Source organism: Triturus cristatus, chromosome 2_1 (assembly GCF_964204655.1).
Source record: "Triturus cristatus chromosome 2_1, aTriCri1.1, whole genome shotgun sequence".
Lineage (NCBI taxonomy): Eukaryota > Metazoa > Chordata > Amphibia > Caudata > Salamandridae > Triturus > Triturus cristatus.
In genome coordinates this window covers 808160654-808177116 of record NC_140581.1, presented here as the reverse complement: position 1 = coordinate 808177116, position 16463 = coordinate 808160654, and the positions used below count along the sequence as shown (strand labels likewise).

Genomic DNA, 16463 nt, shown 5'->3' with positions numbered 1-16463 from the left:
AAAGTAAATGGATTTTGAGTGAGTCAGGGCTGGCATGGGCCTCACAGCAGGAGAAGTGCACTCAGGTTTGTACACACGACAGATAACATCCTGGACCTGCAGCTTGTGTCTGTTTGGTGGGAGAGGTGGCTGGTGCCTGGGGCATTACTTTCCCTGGCTGCAGGGGGTCATCGGCAAGGGAAATTGGTGCATGGCCTTATTATGGGGATGCAGATGCAGCGTCCATGATGTTTCATGTTCACAGAATGATGGATTCATTCCAGATGTGGTCCTTCACTTCCCCCAGGAAGTCATAACTCAAAGGAGAGGGAGGGGTGTCTGTGCGATGGGCGACATGGTAACATGCCAAGTCATGTGGTTATGTTCATCAGTCACACTATCATACTACATGCGTTTGAACTTTGCCAATGTGTACCAGACTTGACTGACATAAAAGAAACGGCTCATTCCATGTGACCACATACTACACTCCTTGGATTTTCAGGTTAAACTATATAGAACTAAAGAACGCACTTTATGTTCTGCCTTTCAACAATTTTCATAGAAAATGTTGTACCTGTTCATGTAAAGTATTATATGACCCCATTCTTGCTTGCATCTGCTCTAGGGTGCTGCTGTCCGTGCTCTGAGGGGTAGAGCAGGAGGATCAGAGGGTGCCCCCCCAGGCCACACAACTGTGGGTAACAACAGGGTCTGTGTGTAGTGTGGGATCCTGGAGGGGAAGAGGCGTGGAAGGGGGTTATGTTATGGGGATTTGGAGTACTGGTTAGAACGTCGTAAAGGGCAGTAAACCATACGTGGACCTTAGTGCCCATGTACTCTGTCATTGGACCAGGGACGAGGACATGTATAACCATGTTTGAAAAGCTTGAGGAGGCTCTCATACCCACTCATAGACCCACTCAGACACTCATGTGCCCACTCACACACACACACTCAGACACTCATAGAGCCACTCAGAGACCCACTCAGACACTCACACACCCACTCACAGACCCACTCAGACACTCCCACATCCACTCAAACACTCATGCACCCACTCATAGACCCACTTAGACACTCTTACAAACACTCACACACACTCAAAACTACTCACACACCCACTCATAGACCCATACAGCCACTCATACACCGAGTCACCAGCCCATACAGCTACTCACACACCCACTCACAGATGCATGCAGTCACTCATGCAACCTCTGCGAGACCCATACAGCCACTCACACACCCACTCACAGACCCATAAAGCCACTCACATACTCACTCTCAAAGGTTACTGTTAGGAAATAAAATTAAAAAAACCTTAGAAATTCACTAAAAAAACTAAAGACTACAAGGATGTTAAAGTTAGAAGATAAAATTAAAAACCTTCAGAATTCACTAAAAAATGAAAGGTTACAGGGATGTTATAGTTAGGAAATAACATTGAAAAAATCATAGAAATTCACTGAAAAAAACAAAGGATATAAGGATGTTATAGAAGGGTAAAATACCATTTCATTAACATGTTCCGTGTATATATGTCAGTAAGACACCCAAACCAGTAAGAATTTTGTATCAGGTTAGACTATGCTAGCAGCCATGACTGGCTAGAAGCACCTTTCAGTGGAGCTGCTCAACCTAACTCCAATAAGTGCTGATGTTATTTACCAGTATGCAAGCTGTAAATTATATAAAAATATCTGGCATGGAGTACACAGATGTAATGTACTTATATGGTGAAACAATTCAGATGGGTTTTTCAGTATCCTTATTAATGTACAGTTTGAGGTTCTTTTATTCTGCATGCTAAGTTGGTCTGTAATCCCACTCAGTCAAGTGATTGTGTGAGAGCACCCTCTAGATAGTACACAGTGGATGTATAAAATCTGATTTATGATGGGCATACTGGCTGCCTGACTTTTATGTCCAACATCGGGGTGTCCTTGATATTTTACCCTAGCCTTGTCCCAGTCACTGAGTAGAGCTCTGCCTACAAACTGAAGTTTTTCTTCTCCTAATGTGGCTAAGGAGCTATGAAGCCGAAAAATCACTGTGACCATAATCCCTCCACTTCCTCTGAAGTCTGACCTATCTGTGGTTCCGAGATCTGCATTCCAGACCTTAGTATGTGTTGGCTGGCAGTTTGAAGCTGTTGCAGATGTTGTTGCCTTTATACTGGTCTCAAATGATTTCACACAACATGTTTAAGGCAGGGAGCAAGAACACCAAACAATATCAGGAGAAGATACAACTTGGCTATGGGATTTCTCTGCTATGCAGGACTGTCTGCGACATCTATTGTCAGTTAGTGAGTCTATGACAGGTAGGGCAGCTGGGAGGATGACTGTGCAACCTATGTCTGCATCAAGTAGAAAATAAAAGTGCTGACACTAGGTCCCAAAAAGCACTCAAAGATCATAAAGAAACAAATATTTTAAGCACAGGAACCATACAAGTGCCCGGTCCCACCCTTGGCACCCATACCTCATGATTTGGTTGAGGGTTACAGGAGTGGACCCTAGGCCCCCGCAGTCCTATCGACTCCCCAGTGTCCAGAGAGAAGATTTCTATCACATTTTATGCAATTCCCGAAATCATGCATTAGAAAGCACTTTAAAACTGGGAAAGGGAAAGAAGGCACTCTATTTAAGACATATGGGGCATTCCTGACTTTTCCCCCTATGCCGGGGCACAATGGGCCGCCTAGTGCCAATGCAGGAACTCTTGCACCATGTTGCAAGAGTGCCTGCTTTGCTTGCAGGATTGTTTTTGTGCAGGAAGGAAGACCTTCCTGCACAAACACAATCCAAAGAGGCATTTTCCTCTGTCCGCAAAATGCAGCCGGCATAGAAATAGGAAGTAACGAGGAGAAACAAAGATATATTGTGTCATTATGCCTCTCCTGGGGCGGCATATCTTTTTGGCGCATTCCCAGCTCTACAAGGTCTTGTAAATCTGGGAATGCATAAAAAAAAACACGGGCGTTGCTCGGGAACACCAATGCAACAATGACTATGGAACGTCTATCTAGTGCAGAGTAATGAACCATTGCGTTACTCCCAATTTTTAGAGCCATTCAAATCCACGCAAAATTGCTTTACGTGGCTTAAAAATTCTGGCTCAAGGTTTGTGTCGTTCTTGCACCACTTAGAAAGTTCTAACATTCTATCTTTGCCAAATACACAGTTTTCACAGGAGAACAGAGGAAGGGCATGACAGTAGGCAGGTATTGGTTTTCAAAGCAGCTGCCATTTCTTAGGAATTATTATAAAGATAACTGACGCAAGCGGAAAAATAATAGCATAACAGGCCTTACATCAAAGTACAGTAAAATGCCATAGAATATTCTTTTCTGAAACGAAACTGGTGATGTAACAGTTTTAACCAAAGGGCTATATATTGTAAAAGAACTATGCAAACCTCATAATCAATATCCAAATAATTGAAGTCTCCGGGAGCGAGGAAATGGTGCGTGTGCTTATCCACTGTGAAGTTGACCTGTCTGTTGAGGCGCTCGATGAGAACGGAGTGCCAGTGCTGATCGTCCAGCAGGCTGCCCAGGGTGACGTTCATCTCCGAATCTGCGGATCGATGTTTAAGATCCCCTTTAGAAAGAGAAAGCAGTGCGTGATTACTGTCACTGCGAGCTGGCAAATGCATATTAAAGCAACTGCAGAAGCGTGCCTTCAAAAAAGGAATAATCAGGTGATGATGCAAGCTGCTTCATTGACGTAGGAAAGCCTTTATCAGGTTTTAGGTTTGTTTTTTACTTAGCCACTATTTGCGCCTGAATTAGGGGGTCAGGCGATGTACATACTGAGAAAATAGAGTGCATTTCAAGACTTTAACCCGTGCCTACCTACACCCCTCAGTGACCACCTGCATAAGCAACATTAAAAATATAGAAAAATGCAAACTACCCAGGCATGACACAACAATTAATGAGAGACTCCACCATGCGAAATTCAATTACTTCTTATTATTTAAAAGAAACGGCGCACCACGGCGCTGCAAGCAATTTCGCTGCACCGCTTCATTTAAAAAACTCAGGGATGTGGCGTATTCACAAGACTATGGCGCACCCCTGTGTTTTCACTTGCACAAGTGCTAAAAAAGCTGCCTAGTGCCCATGCAGACAAACTTGCGCCATGGTGCAGTGATGATTGTTTATGGGCAGGAAGAGTCACATTCCTGCACATCAACAACCATTACTGGCAATTTACTCCTTCTACACATAGAAAGAGGAAAATACCAGGAGAAATAAAAGTATTTCTCCCCATTGCACCACTCTAATGCCTGCTTTTCAATGGCATTAGTTTCTGATTGAAGACACTGTAAGGGATATGTTGTGGTCCTATCATACTACGCCTAATGTTATAAGGGGTTTCTCCCCATTTGAGTTGCTGAGGGACAGTAAAGCAGGGTCCAAATTGTCAGCCAGTTGGCTCTTTAGAAGCAAAGGTATCTCCGTTAGCACACAAGTGGTGGGAGAAAAGGTGAGGAGACAACATGCTTTGTATAAAGACAGATATGACAACAAATGGGGAACTAGAAGCAAAGAGTGGAAAATTGGGCAGTGGGTTCTTGTCAGAAAGCTCTCTAATTTAAGTGGTAAAGGCAATAAATTCTATGAACCAGAAAAGATCAAAGACGTCAAAAACAATGTCATAATAGTTGAAAATGGGAAAATGTGGAGCATGGATAGACTTTCTTGTTGTCCAACCAACATGATTCCATTGGAGGTACCTGAGAAGGTTGTAAGCAAATCCTCAGTTTGTGATGAACTCATAATAAGAGGAAAAAGGCAATCCTATCCACCAAGTTGGCACAAAGATTTCATGATGTCATAGTTCTGTCCGACTGTATTCTTACAGGGTCACAGTTTTAATCACAATGTATGCTTTTCTTTTCCCTTGGCTCTCTACCCCTTATCCCATCCTCTTTGTTCTTTTCCCCCTTCTTGTTTCTGTTCGGTCTCTTCTCCCTGACCACTTCCATTCTTCTCTTGTCTTTCCTTTATAGGAGGGAGATGTGTTATAAGCCAGGCCTCTTGCCCTCTTACCCTCCACCCCTCCTCTATTGCTCCAGTTGGACTTCCCCGTGGAACCTTCAGAAGGAGGTCATATAGAATGTTGAGTTTTTGGTGCTTTATGAGAGCTGCCCTGGCTAGCTGAAGATGTCGATTGCATATACGTGAATAAAGACTTTGGACTTACCTCTTGCATCCTCTTTACTTCAAAGGTATCTATTGACCTGAAAGTGCAGGCAGTTCCCATATGTCATCAAGTAGGACTGCCTTTCAGTGGTAATGGTGAATTTGGGGTTTTAGACCTGGGCATTAGAGTATCAGTTCAAATTTCCTGAAAGTGAAAACTCACAATATTTCTATTACATTGTATTTGTTAAACTACTGGAGTGACACTGATATCCCGTAGTTGTACTTTGTATGGCTGCCAGGGCCACTAGATAACTGAGAGAAATGGGGTGTACATTTGTTTGGGTAGGCCTCAAAAATGCAAGTCAGTGGATCATTGCTTCCTATCTTCTTACCCTCTACTTTGATGCACTCTGTCTCACATCTGGTACACCTTGCTCTTCACTGCCAAGCTATCCTTTGTATCTATGTCATGAACACAGACAAGTATCAACTGAAGAGTCAGCAAAAAGAGATGATAAATTGATCCCAAATCCTTTCTACACTCTTTTATACTGCCCAGAGCTTGTATTTTACGCAGGGCACACTGCCCCAGTTTGCACCTTGGCACACATTTAACTGGGTTGCTGGGCACAGAACAGGTCAGAACACACTATTATTGGTAATGTGCTGCCGCCAATGCATCTGCTAACTCAGTGCCCTCACTGGGTGCAGCACATTATTAAAAGACAGACCAGCTGTTTGAAGCAACCGTTCCACCTGTGACTCTGGAGGAGGCAGCTCAACTTGATGGACAATGATCCCTCTGAAGGCAGATACAGTGTCTGCACCCACAGAGGGTTGGCTGGGATATTCCTGAGACCCAGCGTCCTTTCCTTCATGGCATCCACTCAGGGGATTCACTGACTATGCACCACCTCTTTGTAATGCACAGTTAGAGCAAATCCCAACTGCTCCATTACCACTGTGCCCAAGTCTGCAATATGGCATGGCCACGTAGGTAAAGTGGCCTCATTTGCATGGGCCATGCACCCATGCACTCCAGAGAATGCTTCATTGAAATCTGCATTACAATAGGGGCTACAAAAGCATATGCAGCCCCTTCTTTAATATCAAGGGGCCCTGCAGGCACAGGAAGCAGGAAAAGACACCTGTTTCACCACAAGGGCACTTTGTGTAAATTGGCTCTAGGTGTCAGTTCTAGGGAAAGTTGTATCTCTTCACAGAACCACCCTTGTCATCTATGTGCAATAGATCGGGAAGCTGTTCACTAGCTTTCTCCTCCTCCTCTGTCATATCTAGTACATTGACTGTGAATTTCTTTCTGAGCTATGGCTTAGGGACAGAACTAGAGTTTGGCACATGGGGCACGCCATCACAAACATAACAGAGTACCCTGTACCCAAAACCCTTGGTTTACCTGCCCTAATAAAAGTAGGGCAGACCATTAGCTTTCTATTGAAGGTGCCTCAGTTGCCTTCATCAATAGAAAGCTTACAAGTGTAACCTGGGAGAGTGCTGGATAAAGGAGCAATGGCATCTACATTTCTTCTAATATTTAGGTGTGACGTTCTGGTGTCTTTTTTTCTGTCCATCACAACCAGGGAGGATCTGGTAGTAACAAACAGAAAATTAAAAATAATGACCCACACCGAAGGAAAACACTATCTAGGTGTGGGAGTCATTCGTTTTCATTTTATTAATAAAGAAACTCTCACTTTGGAAGTTTGTTTTTTAAAGACAAAATGTTTGGTGGACAGGCCGTTCACCAAATATTTGTTACCTTCAGATGAACTTCTGTGATGGCTGTATAATGATCACTTCTTGGCCAGCGATGATATCTAAATAGACTTATTATGACTTATGTAAATTGTTGTATATGTATTTGTTGCGATGCTTATGTACACATATTTCTCGTTTTTAGATGTTTTATCTAACTGCTCTGGATGCTCAGATAGTTATTTCTCTGTCCTGATGATGACCGTGAATGTTCACAACGGTCGAAACGTCGTCGACGATATATGTGGCCGCAACTAAAGAAGGGCGCTGTGTTATGTTTTTGTGTTGTTTCAGTTTTGTTTTGAACTCCCTATCAATGTATATACCCTTCCCACAGCCACTTTTTTGACTACACATTGTATTATTTAATATTTTCATTGTTTGTGTACCGTGTTGAGTGCCACTGTCTTATGTGATTTAGTATTTTAAGAAAATACATTTTGTATGAATGTATAATTGTCTTTGTTGTACATAGCTTTCCTGAATTCTCTCCCTTTTTTTCTTTTTCCTATCTTATTGCTTTTCTCATTTCTGATATGTTAAATTGACACTCATCTTTGTAGTTTAATATACATTTGTTTTTTGTAGTATGTATTGTCGTCTCAAACCTCTGTTAGGATCCCACCAATCTCTAAATATGGCAGTCTTTTGTCTGTTAGCATGGCAGGCCTAGTTTCCTCCACTCCACTGACAGACTAAATAAAGACTAACATACTTTAAATCCAGTTCTTAATAGAGTTCAGAGAAAATGTGTAAAGTATTTGTGCATCACTTAAACTTTAATAAAGTCAAAACACAACACAAGAAAATTCCCACACCAATTTAGGAAAATAGAGTCATGTTTAATACATTTTGTGACACCTAAACATAAAAACCCAATCAATCGAACCAGAGTTATCAAGTTTTTCAAGTTTTAAGTGAAAACTAGAGTGTAAAAGATCAAACACCAACAGCATAAATCTAGTTGCGGGAAGCCAGGGAATGTTAAAAGTTATGGCAAACCGCGATGGTATGTGACTCGGAAACAGAAAGTGGATTGGGCCCGGTCTCTTCTTAACTTTGGATTTAGAAGAGGGAGCCACTGGATGACTTCTCTGGGTTCTGTGCATTGATTCTCCAGCATGCTCTGCTCTGGAGCATTTGCATTTTGTGAGAAAATAATAAGCATTGCAAGATATGTCATCAGTAAATGCAGCACAGTAGCATACACAGACTATCTAGCTGAATCCAGAAGAGGTGAGCCATGCTCAATAAGAGAAATGGATGGAGAATTAGAAGTAGGTTCTTGCAGCCCAAGGACATATTGAGTGGCCTACCATGAACCTCGGTTATGTCATAGCAGGAGCATCCATCTTAATAAAAGTGCTTCAAGATAGCATCTGCACTGATACTGCGTTGTCAAAACAAGGCACCAAAGCAGTTTCAGTGTTATCTTTAAAATAAAGAGTACGCCCAGAACCAGTTAAAAGCATCCATTCTCTCATTGCTATGCACTAAAACGTGCAGATTATGCTGCAATTCTTCACAACCCCAACATTTTCTTTACTTGTGCAGTCATTCATAGGTATATCAAGAAATAAATGACGTGCTTTGCCTGCACTTAAATACTTAACATGGTCCATGAACAGCACTGGGTCCTCCGATACTAAGTGTGACACCACCCAATATCATATCATATCATAAGAGCATCCTACAGTGCCTGTCCATGAAGGAGGATTTCTCACAGTCGTCTAGATAGGTGTTCTGTAGAAGAAAGGATCATGAAAATGTGCACTAGCACATTGTTTTTTTTCTTCTTCATCAAAAGCACATCCTTTTAAATGCACGTTTGTAAAATCCTCAAATTGTGATTCTTTAAATGAAGACTTGGGATTTGTGAACCCCAATAAAGGTTTTTGGAGTCACAAATGGTATTTACTACTGGTGAAGATTTATGGAGGAGACCAATAGATACTGTGGAGCTGATTGTGGAAGTTATTCGGAATACACACACAGTTAATATTTATTGCCCAATCGAATCTATACGTTGTTTTCGAGTATATCATGCCTAAGATTTATGTATAGGTTATTCTGGAACTTCTAAAAGTAAGACACCTTTAATTCATGGGAAAAATATTTAGAATCAAGGGCCAGATGAACTAAGGGTTTTAGCGTTCACAAACCTTCTAAACTTTTTCCTATCTACTAAATGTATACAGTGATTCAGAAAATGTTTTCCTAATCACTACATGTATTTAGAAATGGATTCCAAATTGATATTTCTAGGGGCATGTTTTGGGTGTTCGATTCAACTACTGATTCGGTATTCCTTGTATCTATTTTTGCCAGTGTGATCTTGTGCAAAAGATTGAAAAGTTACCGGCTCCCAAGATGCGGTGGTAACCTATTTGAAAAGGGAAGAGGTCTCCTTGGGACTACATTCAATTTGTAAATGTAAAAATAATGTTTCTGGAGTAGGCAGTGAGGCAGTGGTCCAGGTGACCACTAACAATTCTCAAAAAAGCTTTTCAGCCAGCCCTGCTTCCTTTAAGGACACAGCAACATTCCAAAAAATGAATAGCTTACGTTATTGAAAAGCAGCCCACCGTTCGTATGAGGGACAACAATCGGAGTCACAATTTGCGACCTACCTCAGAAATATTAATGACGTAGGTTAGATGTATTCCTTATTTTAAGAACAGGCCTTTCGTACATAGACCATTTGCAAAATAATTTAATGGCAAGAGAAAGATGGTACACAAATTGTAACTGCTTTATGCAACCACATTTTTAGTACATCTTGCTCCAAGTCCTCAAATATTTGGTTATTTTCTATCACAATATTGCATACCACATTATCAGGCTACCATTATGCACCAAAGAAGTACATGGGAAATGTGAACTTACATGCTTCGTCTCAGTAAAACTAACAAGGTGGAAAATTGTACAATGTACTAATCTAGCACCTCTATGCTGTGGGAATCTTAACCTGAAAGCAACTCCCTAACAGAGAACAGCATAGAAAAATTCTACCATTGACACCTTTTCGGAGCACATTGACACATTCTAACAACCATTCACAAATGATGTAACTGTAAAAGCTAACTTTGGTATAAAATGACATCTAAAGGAGAGGTTTCACCCAAAGGTTCTGGTCCTGTTTTGAAAAGGGAGTTTGCCTTAATAATAATGGCACCAGAGCACTCCTATCAGGCGATGCCTCGGTAGAAAAAAGTTTTTCTGTAAACGTTGCAGAATTTTTTTTGTCTGCTTTGTAAAGGTGTCTACAACGTCTGCTTCAAGCGCTGAGACGGGCAATTTTATAATTCTGTTTACAAATATTGAATAAGTCATTGGTTTTATCACCACTGGGATACACACATAAAATGTGCTTTGCAGTAACTAGATATTCCACTGCACAGCGGAAATTAAAGTTTTATTGTATAACTCTTTTCACTGGCTACCATCGTCTTTCACAAGTTTTTTAAAGAAAGGTACCTATTTAAAACTGGTGAAGTACAATTTCATGTTTTCTTAATGTTTTACATTACCAGTAGTTGACACAATAAAACAGTTGAGATTGCTCTTCTGACACTCACAAAGGCTCCACCAACTCGGGGGAGCAGAGAATATGGTGGAAAGCCATGGCCCTGCCCCAGGGGCGTGGCGGAATCTACTGCGACCCTTGGGTAGGGCTGTGACCAGATTGGCTGTTGGGGGCAGTCCTGGAAACGGTTGAACTCTTCTGGGATCGTGGAGGAGTGGTGTCAGCTACGCCCATAAAAGAAGGCGCGAGGTGGGGAGCGGGTCTCTTTCCCACTCGTCACCTCACAAAATGACATGTAGACCCTGGCTGCCTTCCCAGGGTTTGAGTTTTATGGTTTAAATCTTTTATTTAGATTTTGTCAACAAATAACTTGTCTGATATACCAAGGCATACAAAATAGCAAGGGCGGTGAGAGCCCTGATCGGCTAATATATTTAAGCAGAGGAATCAGAACAAACCAACAAAATACAAGGCCATAGAAATTAACCTTACTCTATCCCCCCCTACCTCTCTCTTGTCCACCGGGGCAATAAAAGTTGTGGGAGCTGGCGGAGATTTAGCAAATGGGTATGGAATTATGGCGCTGATGGGTGCTGATCGGAGAGACTCAAAAGTCATAAATACATAGGGCAGTTGAGTTCTCGAAATTCTGAAGTGAGAAGGGACAAGAATGGTTGCCACAGGTCACCAAAAGCGGAACCTTTCCTGGCCAGTGTAAGAGACAGTTTCTCCATTCCCAGGACATGCCGTAGTCGCTGCAGCCAGCCCGTGAATTTGGTGAACTGGGAGGTGCGCCAATGGGTGAGAATGTTCTGAGCAGCTGAACCTCTAGCAATTGCGATTTAGCGGCCTCTGTGGGATTTAAGTGGGTATGTCAGGGGGTTCAGGAGACCTAGTAGGACGTAGGCGGGAAACCTAGGTATTTGTGTGTCCAGATATTTGTCTACCTCATCGAGGACTTGAGTCCAGTACGCTTGTAGGTGTTCACAGTCCCAGAGAAGGTGCACCAAGGTGGCACGTTTCCCACATCCCCGCCAACAGTCAGGGCTTTGTCGTGGGTCCACTGAATGAATGGGCGCAGGGGTGTAATACCAATAAGTGGCTATTTTTGTCATTGTCTTGGTCAAACCTGTATGGTAGGCTGAGTGGCGAGCCCTATAGTACACACCCTCCCATTCTTTATGACTGAGTGACCTTCCTAAGTCGCGCTTCCAGTGAGCCTGGCTAGCACGGTACATATTTGCGATCCTGGCCAATAGAATTTTATGCAAGTCGGAGATGAGTTTCTTATCCGATGTGAGTGTGAGAAGCCATTTTTCGTATGTGGAGAGGTGTCAATGAGAATGTGGCTTTATTTGTGGGTGTAGCGCCCAGTATCGAATCTGTAGGTACCATAGTCGCTCAGCTTCGGGGATCCCATATTCCGATTTGACCTGCTGAAACAATATGATCCCGTTGACATCGAAGAGATGACCTAGAGACCGACATTCGGTAAAGCGCCAGCGTGCGCACGCTGCCTCAACCATACCCGGCTGAAAGTCCGGGTTATCAAATAATGGCGTGAGTGGAGAAGGAAAGGTGATCAGATTATGTTTAATATTAGTACGATCCCATGCCTCCAGGGATACCCGGATAATATAGGACACATAGAGATTAGGCGGCCTGTGTGCCCTTCGAAGGAAGGGAACCTTCTGGAGGGGTGTGGCGGCCACAGCACGGTCTTGAAATAGCCAATGTTTCTCCGATTCCAGCCGATTCCATTCAACCAGATAACGCATCTGTGTCGCCGGGAAATAAAGCTGAAGGTCGGGAACTCCGAGGCCGCCTTCCTCAGGTGGGAGGACTGCTATAGCGTGCTTCAGCGGGGCTTTGTGGCCCTGCCATATAAATTGTGCATGCTCAGATTGGGTCTGCCGGATCCATCCCGTAGGAGGGCGGATGGGCAGGGTTTGGAATATATACAAAATCTGGGGTAATATAGTAATTTTGGTGGCCGCCACCCATCCAAGCCAGGAGAGCGGGTAGTGTTTCCATTGGCCCAGTTCTTTGCAAATTCGTGATCGCACTTGAGCGTAGTTGATAGCAGCAGTAGCCGAAATGGAGGAGGCCAACTGGATCCATATGTAGGGGACCGAGTCATCTGACCACTGAACAGGGTGCTACTCCTGGAGACATGCCCGAGTAGAAGGTGACAGGGAGAGGTCAAGCTCCATAGACTTTTCCATATTAACTTTAAACCCTGAGGCATGCGCAAAGCTTTCCAGTTCCAGAAAGCAGGCTCTCAATGCCGGAGCTGGGTTTGATAGTGAGATCAATACATCGTCCGCATATAAACTAATGGTATGGTCATCACCTCCAAACTTGATCCCTGTTATTAGCGGGTTATGTCTGATTCGCAGAGCCAAAGACTCCATATAGAGCGCAAAAAGGAGGGGTGAAAGGGGACACCCCTGCCGGGTGCCCCTGCCTATCTGGAAGTGGGACAATGTATGGTCATTTACCCGGACAGTGGCTGTGGGGAATCGGTAGCAATTAAAGATGTGTGTTCTGAGTTTGTCACCCAGTCCCACACGTGCAAGCACTTGTTCTAAGTAGGGTCAATGGACCCTGTCGAAGGCCTTCTTGGCGTCGACATAGAGCAGCATGTACTCCCCCAGCGTCCGGGAGGCCTTCTCGATGAGGTGAAGGGCTCCTTTGGTGTTATCGCTCGTTTGGCGGTGGAGAATAAAGCCTGCTTGATCTGGGTCGATCAGCCCCGGCATGTATGGTGCTAGGCGGGCCGCAAAAATTCTGGTGTACAATTTAATGTCAATGTTTAGGAGGAATATGGGACGATACACTCCATAGACAGTCCTGTCTCGCCCTGGTTTGGGGATAACCACGATGGATGCTTCGAGCATATCTTCAGGGATCGCCCCTGGTTGGGCAAAGGAATTAAAAAGACTAGTCAAGAGTGGGGCCACCAGAGCGCAAAAAGTTTTATAAAAGGAAGCTGAGTAGCCATCGGGCCCAGGGGATTTAGCTAGTTTAAGGCACGAGATGGCTGCTATAACCTCTTCTAGTCTAATTTCCCTCTCTAAGTGGTTTGCTTGTGCTTGAGTTAAGGTGGGCAAATCAGCCTCCGCGAGGTAAGCAGTGCCAGCGGCGTTGTCCAGTGGCAGGCTTGTATAGAGTTGAGCGTAGAAGTCGCGAAAGGCTTCAGCAATCTCGGAATCGTCCAATACCCACCTACCATCCCTCCGGTGAATTTCTTGAACCCCTTGTCTCTGTCTGGCTTCCCGGAGTTTGTGGGCCAGGAGACAGCGGCACCTGTCCCCTCCAGTGTAGTACGAGTGGCGTAATCGAAGGGCAGCAAACTCCGTCCTGTCCTAGTCTAGCGCCACGGGGCGCTGCAAAGGAGGGAGTGTGAAGGTAGCCAGTACTGGAGCATGATCCGACAGGGAGGCAACCCCTATTTCAACGTCAGTCATGAGCACGCACAGAGGCATGGAACCCAGCAGGTAGTCTAGCCTAGCATACATTTTCTGCGCATTTGAATAGAAGGAATACTCACAGCTTTGGGGGTGGGAGCAGCGCCAAAGATCGCTAAGGCCTAAGACCTGTCCAGGATGTTGTCAAGACTAGGTTCAAGTCTTCCCCCAACAATATTTGGCGCTCAGCTGTCGCTGTGGCCTCAGTGAGCGCATTGTGAAGGAACTGCTCTTGCCCCTCGTTGGGAGCATATACCGACCCTAGAGTGAACGTTAGGCCTCCCAAAATGAATTGATAGGTGAGGAGCCTCCCTTTGATTTCGGCCTCTTTTTGAAGGACTTCACCCTGGAATGTGCGGGAAACTAGGATGGCTACACCAGCAGATTTAGTGGGGGTGGATGAGAACATTTGGGTTGGGAACATGCAGGATTTTAGGCGGTGGCAATCTTTTGACAGAATATGCGTCTCCTGTAGGAGGCAGATATCTGCTTTGGCATTGTCAAGATATGAGAAGACCGCTCTGCGTTTCACAGGGTTGTTAAGTCCTCTCACATTCAAAGTGAGAATTTTAAAAGTGGTAGAGGGCATCCACATGCGTGTAGGTCCAAGAACAGCGATAGAGAGGCCAGAAGATCGCCTCTGAGGTTGTAGCGTATGAGCGCATATACCAAAGGAAAGACCTCGACGGGCATATAAGCGAAGGGAGGAAAAGGTGGGCAAGGGACCCCAAAACCAAAACGAAATCACCCCAAACAAAGAATCAAATGCAAAACTACAGAAGCAAAACAGAGTCAAGGGAGAAAGTCTGTCTTCCCAGGCTGACCTGGTAAGAATCAATGTGGGGTCCATGTTGTGGCCAAGGGGCAGAGCTTTCGCCCCGCCCACCTCCCGCCTCAGAAGCAATGACGAAGAGCAAGGTCATCCGACCAACTCAAGGGTCCTCTGGAGTGTTTTGTGTGAAAGCCTCAGACGTGGAATCAAGGACTGCCCGCTGGCCTTTGACAATCTCAGACTGGTTAGGCTGCCGGATTTTTTGGCTGCGTCTCTACCGCTGCCAGCCCGATGGGGAGACCTCAGGATCAGAGGCTGCGTTGCGGCGCTCATCATTTGGGGGTAACGAGATTCCCAGAAACTGACAAGCTTCAGTGAGGGAGCGCATCTGTGGCAGTTTACCGTTATGTCTGAAGATGACCCGGAATGGGTGGCTCCAAGTGTAGAAGACACCCTGCTGACGGAGATGTTCCGTGACAGGTCGAAACTGCCGTCGCCGATGAAGGGTAAGGAGAGCCAAATTCTGAAAGAGCCCCGGAGACTGGCCCTTGAACGAGATTGGATGCATAGCTCTGGCCTTTTGTTAATGATCTCCTCCTTAGTCTTGAAGTCCTGAATTACTGGTATCTGGGTAGGAAGGATTTTTCAGGGCTCTATTATTCGTAATTCTCTTCCTTGGCAGTGGCTTTCGTAATGTGGGACTCTGAGTAATGTTTGTTCTTTGCACCAGACTTTTAGTTGGTATCTGTCGATTATCTCATCATAGAGTGAGTTTTACACTAAGGGCTGAGGCAGAGGTTGTTGTTTGCAGCATTTTTTGCTGGAATAAGGCTAGGTCCTTGTGGTAAAATGCCTGATGGTGCAAAGAGGGGTTCCAAGAGCACTCAGGCTGAGGTCGATATGGAGGTATTGTTGCTCAGTATATACACGATGGATGGGATTTTGGCTCTTTTGCGCCGTAAACCCATTGGGAGTCAATCTAGTGAACCGGCAGCACCGGTGGAGAGGCCTAGGAGACAGGAAGTGTCACTAAGGGCAGCATTCCCCACTGTTATAAAACTGACTAGAGGTAAGGATCATGTTGGGGAGGGTACTGCGGCCCCAGAGGCCCCCTTACAGGTGCTGCCTGTAGTCAACACCGACAGTGTAGTTTCCCAAGTGGGGGTTCCTGTCGTGATGGTGCAGGCAGCGAGTGGTAGCATTGTCAAAATGGGAACAGTTAATGGCAACTGCTGTTGTACGAGTGGCGAACATTAGTCAGCCTGATTTGGTTGATAGTTTAGCAACTGTTTAGTTTCGGTTGTCTAAGGTCGAGGTCTTTTCCTCACTGTTGATGGGTGGTGGGATAGCTGGCATGGCAGAGAGCGATAATGTTGAGAGAGCCAGAAGGTTAGTGGTGCACCTCCAGGGCTCAGGGATACTGGGAACGCAGGCTCAGACTGACAGTGTGCCCACATTGGGGGCTGGAAGGGCTGTACCAGCCACTGCGCCGGCACAGGCAGTATAGGTGGCGATGGGCCTAGGTACCTCTGTGGCCAGCTGTGTGACCTGCTGTACCACAGTGGCAGAAGCCCCAATCCCTTCTCAAGACATGGCGGTAACAGGTACAGGTGCATCACTGCCAAGCACTAGGCTATGGAATGCACGTTCCGAGCATGACCAGTTGGGCACACATGTGCCACTGGATATAAAGGAAAACATTTGGATGGGGAGCTATGTTGATATATTTGAATTGATTGTGGACAGTCCTGAAAGGGAGGAGGGTAAGTGGTGCCATGA

At 44.8% G+C, this 16463-nt stretch overlaps 1 protein-coding gene across 2 annotated transcripts in view; it reads right to left on the bottom strand.

Moving 5' to 3' along the window:
• CNTNAP4 (contactin associated protein family member 4) overlaps positions 1-16463 on the bottom strand; it is a 1754782-nt gene that overhangs the window by 743079 nt on the left and 995240 nt on the right. For both annotated transcript variants that reach the window (XM_085632834.1, XM_085632836.1), the window contains exon 6: positions 3403-3587. In XM_085632834.1, coding sequence (XP_085488960.1) covers positions 3403-3587 — 185 coding nt within the window. The remainder of the gene's footprint in view (positions 1-3402; positions 3588-16463) is intronic.